The following is a 21,077-nucleotide window of genomic DNA, read 5'->3' as shown; positions in this document are numbered from 1 at the left end:
TCTTACTACATCTGTTGTTTGATAAACAGACTGTGACTTCCTGGCGCACGCACGCACGCACGCACGCACGCACGCACGCACGCACGCACGCACGCACACACACACACACACACACACACACACACACACACACACACACACGTCTGTTATCACATCCGCTGCATTGTATAAAGCAGGACACTGGAACAGAAACTATGTTCACTATGTACTATCAAATGTGTTGTCAATTTTAAAGAGGACCTATTGTGCTCATTTCCAGGTGCATACTTGTATTTTGGGTTTCTACTAGAACATGTTTACATGCTTTAATGTTAAAATACACTTTTTCTCATACCGGCTGTGCTTTCTGTAAAAGAAGCAAAACGACGGTGGGGGCGGTGGGCAAGTAATGTAATCAGTGTGTGTCCGACCACCGTGTAACACTGACTACCGCGACAAGCCTACTAGGCAGGTATTATGCAAATGTGTTACTTGGTGACATCACCACGTTGACAGAAGAAAAGGCGGGACTTTAAGCCGGGCGTTTCAGGCAGTTCAGGAGCAGTGTTTCTGTGAGTAACTCCCTTTGGCGTGGACTTTGGGCTTTGTATCTTTGCAGATCTTTTACAGGCACAAAAAACTATACAACACACTAAAGGAAATGGAAAAAGCAGAAAAGCATAAAGGGTCCTCTTTAAAACGCTGAATGACAGAAATACAGGTAAAAGTTAAAACGATAAAATCTAAAATATCTAGTAACTTTACTGACGAGTGTAAAATCAGTTAGTACGCCAGCTTGTCTGATGTGTTACGGCACAAAAAGGTTTCTGAGGGTTCAAATGTTTAATCCACATCTAGATGGCTGATTAAGAAACAACATAGTGTCTTCATATGAGCTACCAGACCAATAACTGGGGTTTCATCTTTGCAGTTCTGTCTGATTAATGTGAAGAAGACAAATAGGGACATCTAGTGGCGACTCATTCCAACTGTGCTCTTGTTGTCTGCACAGCGGCTGTTTTATGTTCTAAAAGAACAAGAAAGACAACAAAATATTCAACACACATTTTAAAGTGATCGACATTTGCCCCATTTTAATTGAGAGTATTGCTGCTGGTGGTCATCTATTCACAATATCAACACTGCCGCCAAAGGCAGGCTCACAGCTGCCGTTCAGAAATACAAGATTCATACCTGATACATGTCTGTTTAAGTCAAAACCAACAGCCTTATATTGCTGAGTATATGTACATATACAATATATCTTAAAGTGAGACTCATTGGAAGACGAAATTTCATTCTCGTTAGCATCCATAAAAAACAAAGTGTAAAAAGCAACCACGTGCAACCTTGAGATGAAAAACCTGCAGCTGGGTGACAAAGACAGATGTGCAGTTGCATCAAGGTGAATGCCTGCTAGCAGTATGTGTTGGTTTTAAAAGGTCTGACAATCCCTTTTGAGTTTTCCAAGAAATATGAGATAATTAGCCGGCCAAACTTTTAAAAAGCATCTTTTTCTGTCTCCTGAATGGACGTTTCACAAGGCGAACGAGCTGCTTGAACAGCAGATGGGTGTGTGACAACAATGCAAAACAAATTGAGGTAAGAAAAGTCTTTAAATTGTGGCAACATAAACCAAACATACTACCTCATATAGTGATCCTCACACTGGTGGGTATTTATTTGCATCCAAGGTCCAAACAAAGATGCATAACCTGATATAAGGCCCAGAAATCCTGCAGCCTTTGAGCAATTTAAAAAAAATAAGTTGTCTTTCAACCTTTAAGGACTCGATACCCGTCATGGCCTCCACAGTTAAAATATTGTCACATAACTTGCACGTCACCAGCAGAAGACTGACTGAGGTGGCCCTGCTCTGCTCTTTATTAGCTGCAGCAGTCGTCAGTCAGCCCGCATGCACGAGTCAACACGGCGTACAAAATACTGCAAGTGAACACATTCAAAAGCAAAAGAAAAACAATCCAAATGTACACAAGTTGAAATACCATGCACGCCTCTGCTGAGGGAGAAAGGGACAATTTCATAAAGAAAAAAATGAGCAAATCAAATCAAAGAGAGCTTTAAAAGGATTTCTCTGATCAGTCCTCTCCGTCCCCTCAGCAGCAAAGCACTACAACGATTGTAAAGTTCACATTTTCATTAAAAAGTATCCCGGTGGTGTTTGGTGGTTGAGGAAGGGTTTCATTTCCCCTCACAGGCTGGATCCTGGCCTCAAATTCAGGGTCGTCTTCGTCATCCCGTCTCCCGGATTCTCTCCCGAGACCTTCTGCCGTCAACTCTCACTGTGTCTAAAATACAAACGGTTGAGAGGAAGCACATCAACTTCTTATTTAAGACTTCAGATGGATAAAATGAATAAAAAAGCATACAGAACGATACCACAGAAACCCAATGAAACCCTCGCCGTAGTCTCAGTCTGTACCAACCTGTCCTCCTTGCTGGGGGGTGGCTGGCTGGCCGGGGGCCTGTCCCGTCTGTCCGTAGTACACAGCCTGCTGCCGGTAGTACTCGGCCCAGGCTGCGCTGTAGTCCGGCTGGCCCCCCGTCGTGGATGCTGCTCCTCCTGGAGCTGCAGCTGCTGTCCCGGGGGCAGAGCCGCCTGCCTGGCCTGGAGGGGGCAGACGAAAGTTTTTTTTAAACTTGACCTCACTGTATAAAATGACCTGTGGTGACCTCTAGGATAATCACAGCCTCATGAAACTTTACAGCCACAAGCTAGAGACCTGGAGCATTCAGAGGATGGGAGGCTTTCCTATCTAGATTGACAATAAGGGGGTTTCTGAGCAGTTTATACAACAGAAGTGTTCGCCATCCAATCGCCAAAGAAATGCAATTCTTGCAGAAATCTTCCAAATGTCAAAAGTTTTTGATCCCAAATCACAGCATGGCTTTTTCTATGGTGTTCCTCAAGGTCTTGGTGTCTTAATGTGGTATTTTGGAGGGATTATTGATAATTTTTTATCAATTCTCCAGTGGTAAAAAAAATGGTTAAATTTAGCACCAAATCTGTGTAACAAATGGCATCAACCCAAAAATCGCTTCAACAACTTATGAAAAACTAGAACAACTTGACACACAGTGCTGAGCTGCATCTCAAATTAATCTCCAGGTTCCCAGCTTTCAGATGATGTTCACCACTTCTATGTGACATCTACTGTTGACCTGCTATCTCCCCCTAAAGACCCCCTGGACCTCTCTAAAGAAGACTAAAACGGGTCTCTTGTGGGTCTCAGAGGGTTAATGTGACAGAATGTAGTCAAAACAGCCAGAATGCAGATTGTGGATCAAATCATTCCAGCACTAGTAAAAAAAAATCAATCATTTGTTAGTTAACAGCAGGTAAAGTTAGAGATGGTGTTGTTTTGCAGCCTCACCCATCTTCTTGTAGTACTCCTCCCAGGCCTTGGTGTAGTCCGGCTGGCCCCCCGGCGTCTGAGCGGGCTGGGTCTGCTCCCCTGAAGGTTGGGCCCCTCCGGCCGGGTTAGCCGGGTACTGGGCTGGCACAGCCCCCGACGGCTGCTGGTAGCACTGAGCGTAGTAGGCCGCCCAGGCCGCGTTGGGGTCATTGGCTGCTGCCTTGCCTAGAAAAGACGCAGGGTGGAGGGGGTGAGGTCCTCATAGGGTGAGGGTGAGTCCCTGCTACTGGCCTGGAGACCGGGCTTGGAGACCAGGGGGGAAACAGAGACAGGGTTAGCCAGAGCTGCCAGACATCTTATTACAACATTTCCATCACTACTCCTGTTGACCTTCACAGATTTAGAAAAGGAAAATGTCATTAGGAGGGTCTACAGTAAAACCTAGAGCCCGGGGTGAGAGGACTGTCGGCGGGTTTAGAGCCAACAATCTTACAAATAAACACATTGATCCCTGAAAACCAGGAGAGGCAGTGAGGTCAAACGTGACTCACTGGGGTCATGGGGTGCCTGGGGCTGCCACTGCTGGAAGGTGTTGCTCCAGCCCTGGGGGGTGTACTGGTGAGGACCTGGAAGACCACCACTGAGGACAGAAGACATCATTAATCACCACTCAGGATCATCACGCTGACACCGTAAAGCTACACAAACAGCTGCACTTCAGCCGTAGCTACTCACTGTGGCGGTCCGGGCGCCCCAGGCGGTCCAGGGTTGTATGGGTTGGGGTTGTAGGGACCCATTGGACCAGCAGGACCTGGTCCACCTGGCCCCGGGCCCACAGGACACAGAGGACCCTGGAACACATGACGCAAATCACACATCAGAGGAAGAAGCAGAAAGAAAAAGTCCCGTCATGACGCGTCACTGAAGACAAGATAACGGTTAAGTGCCTCGATCTTCTCCTCGATGAGCTGCTTGGCGTGGTCGATCTGCTGCGGAGAGCCCCGAATGATGAAGAGCTTGAAGTTGGGGTCTCCGTTGGGGGGCGGCTGTCGAGAGATTTCCACAAAGGCCCCCGTCTGCTGGTTGATGGACTTGACGTTCTCGCCTCCCCGGCCGATCACGAGTCCACACTTGTGGGCGGGAATAGAGAAGGTCATTTCTCCTCCGGGGGGCCCCCAACCGCCTTGTCCCCCACCTCGGCCTCTGTTGCCTGCAGGCATGCCTGGAGGACCCGGGGGACCCTGTGGGTGGGGGAGAAAGAAAGCCTCAGTACTATAACATAATACGTTGTTTTACTGCTTAGAAGCTAAAAATGTACGCTGCCATACATTAACCGTTATCCACGTATGATACTTTACTACATGTTAGTCAGTCTACGGGTGAACACAAGCATGTTTTAGAAGACGTGTGATAGAGAGTGATCCGTACCCCCTGTCCCTCCTCCCTGACCCTGATGCTCTGCAGCAGGTCGTTGATGATCTGGGCGGCGTGCTCGCAGCGGTCGGGCGGGCCGCTGACGTGGGCGACCTTATCTGGACCCGTCCCGTCATCTGGAAGACAGATTTAAATCTGCATGAAGATATATTTTTGGTATTAATTTAGGGACAAGACTCAAAACCTCACACAAGCCGAGGTGTGTAGGCTACCTGCTCCTCCTCAGCTCAACACACTCAAATAGTAAAACCACTTCCTGTTGGAACCCTATTTCATTGCATCTGGATGTGTAAATACATACAAGATTTTCGGAAAAGAAATAATCGACACAATTTCCAACATCATCCACAGAAAAAAAATCCCTGCGAGCCCGGAGATTAGTATCCTTGGTCTGATCCCAGAAGCGTCGGCCCTGAGAACTCATGAACTCAGGTTGATTAACCTTTGCCTGATACAAGCGAAATGTCTTATTGCGAGACATTGGAAACGTATTTGTTGTCCATCTTTCAACCTTTTCATTAAAGAACGTTCCTATTGCATTGAGACTGAAAAGCTTACATACACAATCAAACAAAAAAAGTTATACCTTTTATAAAATATGGGATTTATAGATTACATTTTTTGGAATCAAGACCTGTTAACGTAAATGCTTGAATTTGACATGTACCAACAAGACTGTACCCCCTTTTTTGGGGGACAAACAGACAGGTATGTATGCATTGCTGCATGTGGAAATTTGTATGTATATATATATATATATATATATGTAAGCCGCCGTGCAATGCATTCTGGTAGCGTGGTGGCGCGATTCGAGAGACAGGGCGTCACGTAGGCCGCTCCTCATTTGGAAAAAGTTGAGGTCCAGGCTATTTTATGCAAATCACGAGCATCCAACAAACCGTTGTCGATCTAAAATAAAGACCTGTAGCAACTGCGTGGCTTATTTCTCACATAAAAAGAATGTATATTCATACTCCAGCCAAAAATGGACAACAGCGTCATTGCTCTGGTGTGTCGTGTCTTTCATTTTACATTTATTATTCTGTAAAAGACAAACGTAGGGGGACTACGAGTGTCATTTACTTTTTGGCTTACTGTCATGTTGTCTTGACGCTGACGGGAACCTGAATGGGCTGTTCATGCAAAATAAATCAATATATTTGTATAAATGCAACCAGGATCATGAAAATCATCCTACCTTGTTTGAACTGTATCCTAACTCCAGCGTCATTCTGGATTTTCTTGATCATCTCTCCGTTGCGCCCGATGACCACACCGACCGAGTGTCTCGGCACAGGGATCTGAGTGGAAAACAGAAATAAAAAACTGCTTCAAAGACCACTAATCCCATTTTCTAATCTCGCTCCCCACACACACAGAAACTCACGTCCACGCCTCCTCCCATTCGGGAGCCGAAGTCATTTCTTTCACTGAAGCCTCCGTGGTCTCTCTCCCTCAGGATCTCCTGCACCATCTCCTGGGCTTGCTGAAAACATGAAACGTGATGATAACAGTTACAACTCGGCACACACAGATTCATGTTGAACTTGATTTAAGAGGATTTCATAAACGCACCTGGACTTTGTAGGGATCTCCGATAATGCGCAGGGGCTTGTCAACGTTGGGTCCCTGAGAGGCGTCCTGGATCAGGATCATCTTCACCCCTGCACGCTCCTGGAATATCGAACGATTAAAGATTACGGTTATGTGCATCTTCATGGTTTGACACTACAGAGCAGGGGGGCTCCAAACAGTTTCAGAGGAGGCTCAGTAATGCAAGTGAACAAATATTACTTATTGAAAGATGATCACAGAAAAGCCTTAATGTGTGTGATTTAGTTAGAGAGATAGTTCAGACCTTTTTTATGTATTTGGTGTAGTCTGACGTTATGTCAAACAGCAATATTAGGCTATCTTAGCTCAACTGTTGCTTGTCTAATGGATCAAATAAGATAATCATGATCCCATAGACATCCAGGAATTGAGTGAAACTAAGCAAGTAAAGATGGGGGGCTGAGGGTTGAGGCTTTGTGTGAGGGGAGGCCCACAGTCTCAGTCACTGAACTGCTATAGAGTATGAAAAAATCAATATTTTCCTGGCTCTACTTTTTCATTTATCAAACTAAAGACACCGCATTGCAAAAATGGCAAAAGAAAATTCTTGTTTGAGTTCAGTAAAACTATCTCCGAGTCCACATCCGTCAAGATAAGTACAGTCTCTAACATGCAACAGCAATAGAAATACATGCATATCCATGTATACCTGCAGCTGTTTGATAGTCTCTCCTCCCTTGCCAATGATAAGACCAGCTTTGCCAGCTGGAACCATCATCTCGTGCACCGTGCCGTTCTGCCCGTTGGTGGACTCGTGATAAGAGGACGGGGGGGTGCCTCTTCCTCGGGACACTATCTCCTCCAACAGCCTCTTGGCATTCCTAGCCGAGGGGAGAGACGACACCAGTTACTGCACATCCATCTCACAAAATCATGTAATTATAGCAAACTAAAACTGAACCTAAAATGAAAATAAGTAGTGACAAATATTTTTAGTAAACTGAAACTAAATAAAAACCATATCCTTTAAGAAAAACTAAAGTGAAACTATATTTCATGGTTAAAAAATTAATAAAATTTAAATAAAAATGACGGTAAATTCACTTCAGTTTTAGTTTTTTTAAGCTGTAATAAATTTATATCACTACCGAAAAACAGAAGACAGCATGAAAATCCATCAACTCTCATGACATTGAACCACAGAAACTGAACAGACTTTAACTTCAAGGAGACGGCGTTATGAGGCAACATAAGCATTATGGCCATTCCTACACATTTCTACAACCATGTATTTTATATGTTTATGTAGCTACATACTTATACTACTTATACCTAACCTACCCTAACAAACACAAAATAAAACTACATAAATATTTATTGTTATTAGCAAAAGGCTTATTTTACAATTCAATTCCAACGTGTATCGACATTTCTTTTTTGTTTTTAAAACAAATATTGAAACCAGAAAAATAAAATAAAATAACATAAGAAATTATTAGTTATAGAAAAAAATGTGGTCATGATATATTATTAATAATTAACCTAACCGCGTATCAAATATACTTTAACTACATAATAATAATAATAATAATAATAATAATAATAATGAGTAAATAAAAATATAAGATACATTCAAAGTAATGATTGAAATAATAAAGAAAAATTATAAGAAAATAAAAAACATAAAAAAAAACATATTGAATAAAATGTTATAAATAATAAACACACATATCTAGGGCACATACACGTTTATAAAACCAATCATGGTTTGAAGAAATAATAACAGTAGAAAACAAAACTGCATACAATTTTATAAAAATGCAATAAAATAAAATGTCTGTATTCTGTAGAGGGAACTACCATAAAACTTAATATATATAAAAAAAATAAAACTAAACCTTTCTGAAAAAACTAAATTAAAACAAACTCACACTGAAAACGAACTAAAATAAAAGAAAAAACTATTTGGAAATTCAAAACTATTACAGCCTTGGTACACAGGCACTTCATCATGATTAATAATTTCTGAACGTCCACATAAAAACAACAATGAACCTGTTTCCATTCAGTCTGATACTTACTGTATGGAGTCTTGGGAACCTGTGAGAGAGACGCTCCTGTCTGGAAGGCCTCCGCTGTCTGAACACACACATACAGTACATACTTAACAACATACAAGTTCAAAAACTATAATAAGATGTAAAACTGTGGATAACTGTTCAGGCTGGAAGTGCAGACCGTACCTGGAGCTATCTGAACCTTGCAAGCTGACTCCTGTTGAATCTTATTGATCTGTTCACCTCCGCGGCCGATAACTGGGGACGAAGAGAGAGTGTGTTGTTGGTAGGTCACACTGTTTCATACCGTAGAAACAAGAGTGGCATCAATGTGTGCTAAATCAGAGCTGGGCTGCACTCACTGAGTCCCACCATGCTGTCTGGTACGCTGTAATCCTCTGTGCTGGTGGCGGGCCTGACACCATCATCAGCAAGCGAGGAGGACAAAAAAAGAGGAAACAAATCAAACAATATAGGAGATTTTCTTGTTGCATTTTTGCTTGTTTTTCTCCACAGCCATGATACAAACGGGCCCATATTTTAACATAAATCTCACCTTTGTTGTGCAAGAGCAGCGAGCTGTTCACCAATAGCTGAGAAGGGACAGAAAAACAGAAAAAAGAGAGAGAGAACACAGAGCAAGGGAGAGGTTTCGGATTACTGACGGGCTGTGACACACAGACAAGGGTAACGGTGGCAAACTACTGGAAGTCTATATTAAATATTAGTGTCAACTGTGAGTTATAAATGTCACAAAGTAAACAGAGCATAAAGGAGCAGGATGAACTCACACAATGCATTGGCTGAATCCAAGTCACTCTGTGCAGCCAGCTTCTTGCTCTCCGGTTCATCTGTTAGGTGAGGAAACAACAGATATTACTGCACATAGAACACCATCTGCATCTAAAGCCATCACATCAAGCATGCAATATATATACAGAGGTGGTTAACATTTATATTTATGCATGTTACAGACGCTGACGCACTGAGCGGCACAGTCATACCTGCGTCCTCCAGCTGTCGTTTCTGTGCAGGGAACGGGAAGCCATCTGATGTGGTGTTGTTGTTCACGGGAGGACCGGCGTCGCCTCCGATCTTAGCTGCAATCTGAAACACGAGCGTAAAATTCACCGTGAGTTAATTTATGAAAAACACTGATTGGACAACTGTGACCCTCAAGTGTTTGTTTTTTTGCAGACATGGCAAAAGTCATCTTATCAAATGTAGAACATAACTCAGCGTCCGTGACATGAAATAAAAACAGAAAAAGGACCCAACCCACCACATGTTGGTCTTGGTCAAACAAAAGAAGAAAAAAAAAGAAAAAAATTGTAATAAAATAAAATAAAAAGTAAATAAATAGAAAATAAAATAATAAAAGAGAAAAAAATTCTATGAAATCAAATAATGGATTTAGCTTAAAAAAGGAAATAAAGGACTGTCTATCTGTCTACCTACCTGTCTGTCTGTCTACCTTCCTGTCTGTCTGTCTACCTACCTACCTACCTGTCTATCCATCTACCTTCCTGTCTGTCTGTCTACCTACCTGTCTGTCTACCTTCCTGTCTGTCTGTCTACCTACCTACCTGTCTGTCTGTCTACCTACCTGTCTGTCTACCTACCTGTCTGTCTGTCTACCTTCCTGTCTGTCTGTCTACCTACCTACCTACCTGTCTATCCATCTACCTTCCTGTCTGTCTGTCTGTCTATCTGTCTGTCTACCTACCTACCTGTCTATCCATCTACCTTCCTGTCTGTCTGTCTACCTACCTGTCTGTCTACCTTCCTGTCTGTCTGTCTACCTACCTACCTGTCTGTCTGTCTACCTGTCTGTATATCTACCTGTCTGTCTGTCTGTCTACCTACCTGTCTGTCTGTCTACCTTCCTGTCTGTCTGTCTACCTACCTACCTGTCTGTCTGTCTGTCTACCTACCTGTCTATCCATCTACCTTCCTGTCTGTCTGTCTACCTACCTGTCTGTCTGTCTACCTTCCTGTCTGTCTGTATATCTACCTGTCTGTCTGTCTACCTGTCTGTCTGTCTACCTACCTACCTGTCTGTCTACCTTCCTGTCTGTCTGTCTACCTACCTATCTGTCTGTCTGTCTACCTACCTGTCTGTCTATCTGTCTGTCTACCTTCCTGTCTGTCTACCTACCTGTCTGTATATCTACCTGTCTGTCTGTCTACCTACCTGTCTGTCTGTCTACCTTCCTGTCTGTCTGTATATCTACCTGTCTGTCTGTCTACCTGTCTGTCTGTCTACCTACCTACCTGTCTGTCTACCTTCCTGTCTGTCTGTCTACCTACCTATCTGTCTGTCTGTCTACCTACCTGTCTGTCTGTCTGTCTGTCTGTCTACCTACCTGTCTGTCTGTCTACCTACCTGTCTGTCTGTCTGTCTGTCTAACTACCTACCTACCTGTCTATCTGTCTGTCTACCTACCTGTCTGTCTGTCTATCTGTCTGTCTACCTACCTACCTGTCTGTCTGTCTGTCTACCTACCTGTCTGTCTATCTGTCTGTCTACCTTCCTGTCTGTCTGTCTGTCTACCTACCTGTCTGTATATCTACCTGTCTGTCTGTCTACCTACCTGTCTGTCTGTCTGTCTATCTGTCTGTCTACCTTCCTGTCTGTCTGTCTGTCTGTCTGTCTGTCTATCTGTCTGTCTACCTACCTGTCTATCCATCTACCTTCCTGTCTGTCTGTCTACCTACCTACCTGTCTGTCTGTCTACCTGTCTACCTACCTACCTGTCTGTCTGTCTGTCTACCTACCTGTCTGTGTGTCTACCTGTCTGTCTGTCTACCTGTCTGTATATCTACCTGTCTGTCTGTCTACCTACCTGTCTGTGTGTCTACCTGTCTGTCTGTCTACCTACCTGTCTGTTTATTATAATGTGCATATCTATATATAGTCTTTATAAGGAGACAGTATTCATTACATTGTGTTTTGGTTGTTGTTATATAACAGTTACCTGCATCACTGTTACATCAACCAGTTCACAGCTACTGTATTTAAACACATTCCGTTAGTGACGTCACAGCCATAGCTAACTACCGTTACAAGCAGCAGCGACATGACGTCACTAACGAACAGAACAACCGTTAACCGGTAATAACAGAGATCACAACATCAGAGAGTCAACACCGTTAGCCCTCAAGCTAACCGGTTAGCTGTCCCCTGTCTGTCCCCGGTGTGTCTGTCCTCTGTCCCCGGGTGTCTCACCTGTCGGGCCCGCTGCACCGCGTCCATGAACGCGTCCTTCTTGATGCCTCCGGCTCCGGTACCGAGAGAGAGAGAGACAGCTGCCGGTCCACCGGGAGGAGGCACCGCGTTGTACTCCGACATGTTGACCGACTGACAGGCGAGCAGAGAGAACCGGGAGGAGCAGCAGAGGACCGGGGGACCGGGAAGGAACGGAAGGAACCGGAGACACTACGGCGGCCGGGAGGGTCAAGGTGCATTCGCGTTTCTTTAGCTCTCCATGTTCTCATGTTCTAATAACTGGGGGAAAGAGTTACAACTAATTACTGTTTGCTTTAATTTTATATTGTTTCATTTGGAGCAAATTATTTTCTGTAGGACTTTTATTTTATAAACAGTACATCTGGCATTGCGGAGGCTTTTATTTTGTATTAACGCGCACAGGTGCATTGTAGTGATGGGAATTCCGTCTCTTTTTAGTGATCCAGATCATTTGGCTCAGCTCACCAAGAAGAGCCCTGATAGTTTGTTGATGTCAGTGTTTACAGTTTTTCTCAATCGCTCTGGCTCATTATTCAAACAGTCTAAACAGTCTCTAAACTGTAAGTGCAACCTTCACAACTGTTTGATGGGGCATCACAACTTCATTGCATGTTTGCAAAAGGTAGTAACTCAACCAAAACCCTTCATTCATGCTTCAAAACCCAGTTATTGTGTCAGGAAACTGGCCAACGCCACTAAAATAAAAAGTTGTTTTCTCATGGTGTAAGCCATACTGCTCAAAATGTTTAAATGTTTTTTTTCCACCACGGCAGTCAACCCTGGAAATCTGTGTTTTGTTTACTTTTTGACTGCTCACTGTAATATACAAGAATGTCAGTTCTGTCTACGTAGCTGAATGCTGTCGTATGAGCTTGTTTAGATTCACATTTCAACAGTAGGTCAAAGTTTACTGGGAACAGTCAATACTGTAGAAGCTACACAGAAAAAAAGGTTATGCGCATTTGTATGTATACAGTACATTTATTTGTGTACCATCGTGTTATTAACAGAAAATTCACCTTGGATCTTTCATGTAAAGTCAAATACAGTCAACAGAAATGTTGCCCCAAAATGACATAAAAAACAACAACAACAACCCTGCAACAATGAACAAACCTTCGTTATTTCAGTTCAAAAACAAAAGATTGTACCTTCTCATCATAGATATTTATGGAATATACATGCATGTCTGACAGATTTTGATAATTGAATGGATCATTTTGCATGTGGTGGCTCAAACGATGAAAGAATGTTTAGAAGTTGTGAAGAGGAAGACAGTTTTTCAACTCATCAGTTTTGATCAGCAAGATATGTGCAAGCGGTTATTGTGCTGACTCTTTTGCACGTGAGCCAAAACACGTGCAATTTGCTTAAATAAAAGAGAAATTCAAATCTGTTGTGAACTACAAACTAATTGTTCACAATTCAAGAATTGAGGCAAAGCGAATAGTAAGCGAATACAGTTCTACAGTTTCCACTCCAACGTTTTTATGACACGCACAATACAGTAAACAGTGAAAAATATAATCTCTTCATTTACATGATTACATAACATTCAATACAGCTAGTCTTATAACAGTTTATTATTTACCTTTAAAGGTCCCATATTGTAAAAAGTGAGATTTTCATGTCTTTTATATTATAAAGCAGGTTTAAGTGCTATATTATTACTGTTAAACTATCAAATCGCTCAATATACGGAGAAATACACACAGCCCGTATTCAGAAACTGTGCGTTTGAAACAAGCCGTCAGGATTTCTGTCCATTTGTGATGTCACAAATATAAAATGCATAGACCATTACACGTTTTTAAACATAAACATTCTAAATGTGTCCCAGTTTATTTCCTGTTGGAGTGTATGTGAATAACATCAGCTGACAGGAAGTAAACATGGACCCAAACTGTTGCCTAGCAACGCAATTCCATTGCAATTCCGTTGAAATGCACTAAAATGGAGCAGGATTTGGGTCCTTTAACATAAAATAAACAGTGTTTATGCTTGTTAAAAGATCAGGAAATTAGCTGTTCACCAGACATCAGAAACTACTGGATATGATCCATTTTCTTGACAGCCTGCTTGTGTGTGCTACACATCTGTTTTGCTTAAAAAGAGTGCCTGCGTTGGGTTTCTACAGTGTGGACCCCGCCATGGCGAACAGCGTCGAACTTCATTTTGTCTTTTTCTGGGAAAAACGTAGCCACTGGGTGATGATTGTCGTCTGTCAGGAGGCTTTCATCCATCTTCTCCACGTGACTGGCAGTGGCGCTCATGCTGTCGACCCCGGAGGTGACGTCAGAGTTCCCGACTCTGAGGCTCAGCCATTCAGCCACCCTGGCGTGGGCTCTGTGATTACAATATGTGCTCCCAACTTCTGAGTGAACATCTCCGCTCACTGAAAACACAAGTTGAATGGTGTCATTCATAACAGCAATGCACATATGTGACATTTTAAGGTGAGACACACCCGGTGAATAGAGTAACATAATTAACAAATAGATATCACCAGAAGAAGTGACGGACACGGATTGACATTTATAGGTAAATATACGCCATGATATAAAGTATCGGAACTTTGTATATTGTTAGTTCGGAGCACATGTCTAAACAATACAGACCAATTAGCAGCCAATGGCGACTAAAAGTATCACTACAAATAATCTCAAACCAGTGCATGAAAAAACAATGTGTTTGCCTGGGGTGCCTTAAATTAATATTAAAAAATCCCTAGATTAAACCTACTGTAGGCAGTTTATTTTTTGCATAGTTGGGCAAAAATCCCATAATAACCGTTCAGCATATTGTAATTCAAGTGTTCTGAGAGAAACCTAGACTTCAGCTCCTCCTCATGGCTCTGTTTTCAGGCTTTAAAAAATCTAGCCCATGACGGGAGACTTTGACCAATCACAGGTCATTTCGGAGGAGAGAGTGTTTCTATTGGCTGTGCTCCGGCTGGTGGGCGGTGCTTGATATTTCCTCAACTTGATCTCAACATGGCTACCGGGTCACAAACTTTCTCATTTTCCAGCTAAACAGTACACTACAAGATGTTTCTGAAACATTTGAGGAGAGAAATAGGCATTACAGTAACAGAATATTGATTCATATTTGATCAGCGCTGCCTAGTTTGACCGTTTGATCGGAGTTTGCGATTTGATTGACAGCTGCTCAGAGACGGCAAGGCTCCAGCTCGGCTCTGATTGGTTGTTTTCCTCCGGTCTGTGAGACCTCACAGATGCCATTAGGAGCACCGGAGGACACATGATTGTCTCATGCACTACTGTCAGGATATAAAGACCATTTTATAAAAAATAACTTTTTCTTAATCACATTTGCTCCATTTCTACCCACAGCAGCTTTAATGGAGTAATATCAGACTCACTGCTTGGAAGGAAGGCTCCATCGAAGCTAGCCGCCATCTTCATGGATGGCACCGTTGGTTCCTCGGGCTCTTGCGCTAAAGCTTTCAACATCCGGTCTATGAGCTCCTGCTCCCTCCTGTTCCACTCCTCTTGCCAGGTCAGCGTCGGCTTCTGCTTTTTCCCCAGTTTGTCTTCAGCGGCGAAGTAGTGGCCCTTGTTTCGCGTTATCATGTCAGTCATTTTCTGGAACACCTCTATGGCTGGAAAACCATCGCCAAAACAACCGCCGCTGAGAGCGTGGTACCTGTACCCGCACTTTTCCACGAGCCGCTGTAGGGCTTTGCCTTCAGCGGCGATGTGCTCCTCAATGGACCTGTTGTTCAGCCAGTCTGCCCAAGTGAACAGCACCATGCAGTGTCTCCAGACTCTCTCACCGAATGGCACCAAGAGCTCAAGCACCGCTCTGTACTCGTTCCCTGTAAAGGGTTTGGAAATGGCAACAACCAAGAGGAAAGCGTGAGGGCCTGGTGCACACATGGAGATGCTGCGCAGGACTTCACTCTTGAGCCGGTCGGATATCATCTCGTCTGCAAACCAGCCTGGTGTCTCAACAACTGAGATGTTTACGCCATACGCATTCCTTTGATGTTTCACACACACCGTGTTTCCTCGCTGACCCTGGAATTCCTAAATGACAAAACAAATCAAATGTTATCCTCCCAAAACCTAGAACCAATTCCTAGAATATTTCAGTTTAGGCAGTAGATATTGGGTTACCTTCTTCATAAAAGTTGTGTCGAATAGATCGTCAAAAAGGATCCTGTTTCCTACCATACTCTTCCCAGACTCTTTTCTGCCAACAAGTACAACCCTCATGTCAGTGATTGGCTGCCTCTCACCTGGAAAGAAAATGTTTTCATCAGTGATAGTAATAATAACTAAAACTAGAACATTTTGCAAGAAATTTTGACCAGTGTGCTTGGTGCTTGTGGGGGGGCAGATTCAGACTATCTGAGGTCCATAGTGAGGTCATCACTGTAGGCCTATTCACTGATATATAATGTTTACATTGTTTTGAAAATGCCTACAGTTGCTGTGATTGGCTAATGTGAATTTTGCTCCTCTTATTACTGTATATGCTGATATATAATGTTTGTCATGTCCTCCTCATCTCTGTGTTTGACACACACACACGCACACACACGCACACACACGGGTCTAAAATTAATGTTTTGTTTATCTCTGTGAAAGATATCTAACGTTTGGTTTCCATTTCTAACAAGGCTGGTGAGACAATAGTAAAACCATGTTGGTATCACGTGGTATCTTTGGGTCATCAAAAACAGATAAATGGCTGAGATTGACGGTTAGTGCCTGGCAACGACTTGTTGTGAAGTAAATGCAATGGAACAGGGGAGGGAATATGCGACATCTAGTGGCTGAATGTTATCAATACCACCTTTAACCGTATGCTAATTGTTTGATTACCTCTAAACAACTCTCTTAGTATTCTTTCTTGTCTTTGGGCCGTCTGCCTGATCCTTTTCGCCACCTTGCCTTCAGCCTCCTTCCTTGCCTCCATCTTCTCTGCGCGGCCAAGGTCCGATTCATAATGAGGATCTTTGTTTCCTGCCCACATCTCTTCGATTTTCTCAAGGAGCTCCGTCACCTGCGTGTCATCGCAGCGGTTTGTGTTGTCCAGGACGTGATACATGTTCCCACACCTCTCCACAAGCCACTGCAGATCTTTCTCGCTCTCGATTCGCTCTTCCACAGTCTTCACTCCCAGCCAGTCACCTCTGGTGAACAGAACGATCGTGTGCTTCCAGACTTCATCCGTGAACAGGCTCATGTGCTCCCGGACCGCTCTCAAGTACGACGCGTTAAACGCGGATGACAGGCCGACCACGAGCAGCACTGCGTGGGGTCCCGGAGGGCACAGGTGCATGCTGTTTTCTATTTCAAGTTTATCCATCTCACACATGTCCTGAAGGGTGTTGTTGTAGAACCAGCCGGGAGAATCTACCACTGTGAGCTGCCTGCGTGCCACCGTGCTGTGGCTTATTTCGCAGTGCTCCGTTGTTCTTGTGTGAGAAACAGCAAATGCTTTTTTTCTCAGGATGGTGTTGCCCGCTGAGCTCTTGGCTGACCACTGTGCTCCAACCATCACTATTCTCAAATGTGTTGGGGGCGTTTTACCACCTATACAGAAAGTGGAACCAAGAAAATATTCAGGCTTGTGGTTTTGTACATCATAATGGTATTTGTCAGGTCCAAATTACAGTATTTCCCCACTAAGCAGTGAGAACGTTTTTCTCTGCAGTTACAACTAAAGAACACAGAATGCATAAAAACATAATTTCATTTCATGTTTGGAGGTGGGAAATCCTCTTTAGTGAAGGACCATTTTTTGACACTCTCCAAACAACTCACGAGACTACACACACACACACACACACACACACAGTCACAAACGGGAAATTATCCAACTTTGAAATAATCAAAATGGCAGAAATAAGAAGGTGTTTATGTGGAGTAAATCTCACAGTTTTCTGTGGGCAAAAGTACTTTACTCAGTCTTTGAGGACGTGGATATGCCGTATCTCTACATGAATCATTTGTTAACTTTATTAAAAGTAAGGTTTCATGTAGTTTGAAGAAAATGTGTTTAATTTAAAGGTACAGTGTGAAGGATTTGGCAGCATCTAGTGGTAGTACCCCTCCGCTCCCTCCTCCCTTTCCAAGACTGGATGGACTGGTGGTAACGTTAGCCACTGAGTGCAAAACCGTGGTAACGCCGTTCTCCTCGCTCAGAGTCCATCCTTACCATAATAACACTACTTTAGGAGCAACGGAACTCAGACCGCTGCTGGTGGTACCACGCTTTTGCCCTCTGCAAGCTCACGTTACCGCAGTTTCACAAGCGTGTTGGAGAACTACGGTGGCCTTCAGGTAACGTAAAAACGCAAAAGGCTCCAGGTAGAGCCAGTGTTTGGTTTGTCTGTTCTGGGCTACTGTAGAAACATGGCGGACTCCATGAAGAGGACCCACTCCTTATATAAATCAAGCCCCCGGGAAGAGCGCTGTGCTTTGAAGCAAATGTTTGTAGTGACCAAACAGTGGAATTCCAAACCCGTGTCCGTCATGTGATGCCACTGGATTGAATAGCCCTTATTTAAAATGCACTTATAGCCGAATCCAGAGTTATTTTCCTACCTCCGTTCATGTGAATTAGCCACAGATCGAGGGCTGGGAGGCGGGGTTAAACGAAACGCTATTGCGCCTGCTCTATGGGCCCAATGGATACGATATTGCCGGAAAATCCGGGTACTTTATCACTCGGCAGTTGAGCCATTTTGGCTTCATGCGCCACTGAGGAACTCCTAAAAATGAACGCCCCCAACGCTGTATCCAGTTCTCTTTAGACATCCATGACGTAGATATGAAGGGCTCATTCTAAGCTAACAAAAACACAACAATTCTGAGTTTCAGGTGATTACACACTAATGAAAACATCGTTATGAATATTATATTACATTTAGACCCCCCAAAATGTTACAAACTGTACCTTTTAAGTGTTTTTTGATTCGAGAAATTTGAGACTCACCTTCAATCAGGGCTTTGAGTTCTCTTCTTTTTGTCTGCACTTCAGCAAACCTCTTTGATGCTCTTTCAACCATTGTGGCCATTTTCTCTCTCAGAGCGTTCCCCTCAGCACTTTCAATAGAATAGTGACTGCCAGCATTTTTTGCAACCAGTGCCTCTATTTTCTTGAAAAGCGTGATGACTTGAGTGCTATCCTCTCTGTTGCTGATGTTGAGAAGATGCTTTCGGTTTCCACATTGCTGAAGAATGCGCTGAAGCGCTGGCCACTCACTGATTTCATATTCTAAACTTTTCTCACTACATGGATAATCTACAGTAAACAGCACGATGGTGCGCTGAAGCACTCCTTCGTGGAAGAGTTGCAGGTGCTCCTCTAGTGATTGTTTGAAGATCTCCGGAATTATTAAATAAACAGGAATGACTAGGAGAAAGGTGTGAGGCCCCGGGGGACACAGATGGACACTGTACTTGATTTCCATCTGATCCAGCTGTGGGGTGTTTTCTCGTGGATAGTGCCACCACCAGCCTGGAGTATCAACCACAGTGACTTGTCTGCCATGTACCTCCTGCTGCCTCACGACACTTTGGGCAGTTCTTCTGTTTGTTTCAAAAACACTGTGATCCAGTATTATGTTGCCACTGGCACTCTTATTACTGGAACTACCGGTTAATTCTCTTCCACCTATCAACACAATCCTCAGCTCTGGGGGTTGGTGACTTTGCCCTGTAAGAGAAACACAGTATTCTTTACATAAGTGCATATATAACATTGTCCTTTCTGTAGAATCAACTGATTGATTGATCAGCCAGGTAATTTAATCACTATAATCATGTGTGCCTGTAGGCATGAACCCTTTGTGCCCCCATGTTCGAACAAACAGCAACAAAAGTGCCCTCTTGGATGCCATTATGGTAGATAAAGCATGATTAAGTGCCCTCTGCCCTTCCAGTGGAGAAAACATGATAACTTTCCCTGTAGTGTGCACTTCCAGTGGAGAAAACATGATAACGTACCCTCTAGTGTGCCTTTGCAGTGGAGAAAACATGATAGCGTTACCTCTAGTGTGCCCTTCCAGTGGAGAAAACATGATAGCGTTACCTCTAGTGTGCCCTTCCAGTGGAGAAAACATGATAACGTTCCCTCTAGTGTGCCCTTCCAGTGGAGAAAACATGATAGCGTTACCTCTAGTGTGCCCTTCCAGTGGAGAAAACATGATAGCGTTCCCTCTAGTATGCCCTTCCAGTGGAGAAAACATGATAACGTTACCTCTAGTGTGCCTTTGCAGTGGAGAAAACATGATAGCGTTCTCTCTAGTGTGCCCTTCCAGTGGAGAAAGCGTGATGAAGTGCCCTTTATAGGGTGGCCTTAAAAGTGAGAAAACATGATGCAGTGCCCTATCGGTGGTTCTCAAAGTGGGGTTCGGAGCCCCCTAGGGGTCCTTCCGGAGGTTCTAAGGTGTCCCCAGTAAAAAGGGGAATAATTTATTTTCACTATAATTACATCCATAAGTAACAATATGTATGACATTTTTGTTGTAGGTTTCACACATGTTCTGCAATAATTATTAATATTTAATTAATATTATTAATTATATTAATTTATATTTTTGCGCCACTGCCCCTCAGACAGCCTGAGTCCAGGACTGTTGTATTAGACTGCATTAGTTTTAATGAGGTAAGGTGTACCTACTAAACTGGTTACTGAGCATATGAATCAGAACAACAATGTCAACAGTATATCTTTATCCATAATAATATCCATAATACAAAGAAGGATGTCTGTGGTCAGGAAATCCTTCTATAATTAACTCTCAAATGCCAGCTTTTGCTATAGTGACCTGATAATCCTTTCCACAGACTTACAGCAACATAGAAATGCTGTTAACTCAGAGAGAAATAGAACATTTGATCCTTTTAATAGATGAAGGAGTCAACTTACCAGAGGTGGAGATAGCATTCACATCAGCCATTGTTTCCATTGACCCTGTTGACTTCTCTACTGATGATAACAGGGCCAAATCACTCCACACCAGATACACCGTTTGTACTGTATAGTATAGGGAACTAGGTCTAGAATGAATGCTGTAAGAACAGGAAACACAAATCACAACACATGATACAACTACACCCTCCCATGTTTATGCCTCGAGGAATACCAAGCATAGTTTAAGAATAGGTGTGGCGTGATACTTTGGACTTGCCTTTATAACCGTTTTTGAAGAGTTTTGAAGGTGGTGCTTGGTGAAAAGTATGTAACTGAATGAAATACAGATATGACACTATTAAATCATTGTAATCTTTCATTTAACAAGAATAAATAGTTAATAAGAACTCCTAAATTTTCCGTAAGCTGACCATTTGTGAGTTCTCTTTTAGTTACCACACTCTTCCTCTTACCAGGTTAATGTGTCACTGAACATCAGAGATTGACAGTGGACATTTTTGTGGTTACTGATAC

At 43.2% G+C, this 21,077-nt stretch overlaps 2 protein-coding genes across 6 annotated transcripts; both read right to left on the bottom strand.

Moving 5' to 3' along the window:
* Positions 1–1,045: 1,045 nt before the first annotated feature.
* LOC141781282 (far upstream element-binding protein 2-like) lies at positions 1,046–11,954 on the bottom strand. 5 transcript variants are annotated; one of them, XR_012596809.1, is made up of 18 exons: positions 11,631–11,953; positions 9,406–9,508; positions 9,193–9,252; positions 8,958–8,994; positions 8,764–8,837; positions 8,588–8,659; positions 8,426–8,483; positions 7,054–7,225; positions 6,366–6,464; positions 6,178–6,276; positions 5,989–6,091; positions 4,785–4,906; positions 4,304–4,597; positions 4,092–4,207; positions 3,908–3,996; positions 3,375–3,659; positions 2,427–2,608; positions 1,046–2,288 (listed from the first exon to the last, which is right to left on the bottom strand). XR_012596809.1 is itself a non-coding variant. In XM_074656912.1 (18 exons), exons 1-18 carry the CDS (start codon positions 11,751–11,753, stop codon positions 2,280–2,282), a joined length of 2,019 nt encoding a protein of 672 aa, XP_074513013.1. In that variant the 5' UTR covers positions 11,754–11,952; the 3' UTR covers positions 1,046–2,279. The 5 variants fall into 5 exon arrangements, 3 of the variants coding, with proteins under 3 accessions (XP_074513013.1, XP_074513014.1, XP_074513015.1); XR_012596810.1 differs by having other exon boundaries at positions 8,764–8,816; positions 11,631–11,948; XM_074656912.1 differs by having other exon boundaries at positions 3,375–3,581; positions 11,631–11,952.
* Positions 11,955–13,605: 1,651 nt separating this feature from the next.
* LOC141781281 (GTPase IMAP family member 8-like) lies at positions 13,606–20,748 on the bottom strand. Its single transcript, XM_074656911.1, has 6 exons — positions 20,559–20,748; positions 18,621–19,343; positions 16,502–17,215; positions 15,791–15,912; positions 15,034–15,700; positions 13,606–14,046 (listed from the first exon to the last, which is right to left on the bottom strand). The coding sequence occupies exons 1-6, from the start codon at positions 20,596–20,598 to the stop codon at positions 13,757–13,759; spliced, it is 2,556 nt and encodes an 851-aa protein (XP_074513012.1). The 5' UTR covers positions 20,599–20,748; the 3' UTR covers positions 13,606–13,756.
* Between the last annotated feature and the right edge of the window lie 329 nt (positions 20,749–21,077).

This window comes from Sebastes fasciatus, chromosome 13 (assembly GCF_043250625.1).
Source record: "Sebastes fasciatus isolate fSebFas1 chromosome 13, fSebFas1.pri, whole genome shotgun sequence".
In the NCBI taxonomy this organism is placed as follows: Eukaryota; Metazoa; Chordata; class Actinopteri; order Perciformes; family Sebastidae; genus Sebastes; species Sebastes fasciatus.
This window is presented reverse-complemented; position numbering and strand designations above follow the sequence as displayed.

Excerpts from the sequence above, each read along its gene's own strand:
- LOC141781282 (XM_074656912.1), bottom strand. The coding sequence starts at position 11,753 with ATGTCGGAGTACAACGCGGTGCCTCCTCCCGGTGGACCGGCAGCTGTC. Across the intron at positions 8,660-8,763 it reads AGACAGCATGGTGGGACTCA|TTATCGGCCGCGGAGGTGAA; the intron begins GTGAGTGCAGCC and ends CTTCGTCCCCAG. Across the intron at positions 3,582-3,907 it reads CCAGGCACCCCATGACCCCA|GCAAGGCAGCAGCCAATGAC; the intron begins GTGAGTCACGTT and ends CGTCTTTTCTAG.
- LOC141781281 (XM_074656911.1), bottom strand. The coding sequence starts at position 20,598 with ATGGAAACAATGGCTGATGTGAATGCTATCTCCACCTCTG. Across the intron at positions 17,216-18,620 it reads ACTCAAAGCCCTGATTGAAG|GTGGTAAAACGCCCCCAACA; the intron begins GTGAGTCTCAAA and ends CTTTCTGTATAG. Across the intron at positions 15,913-16,501 it reads ACTAAGAGAGTTGTTTAGAG|GTGAGAGGCAGCCAATCACT; the intron begins GTAATCAAACAA and ends TTTTCTTTCCAG.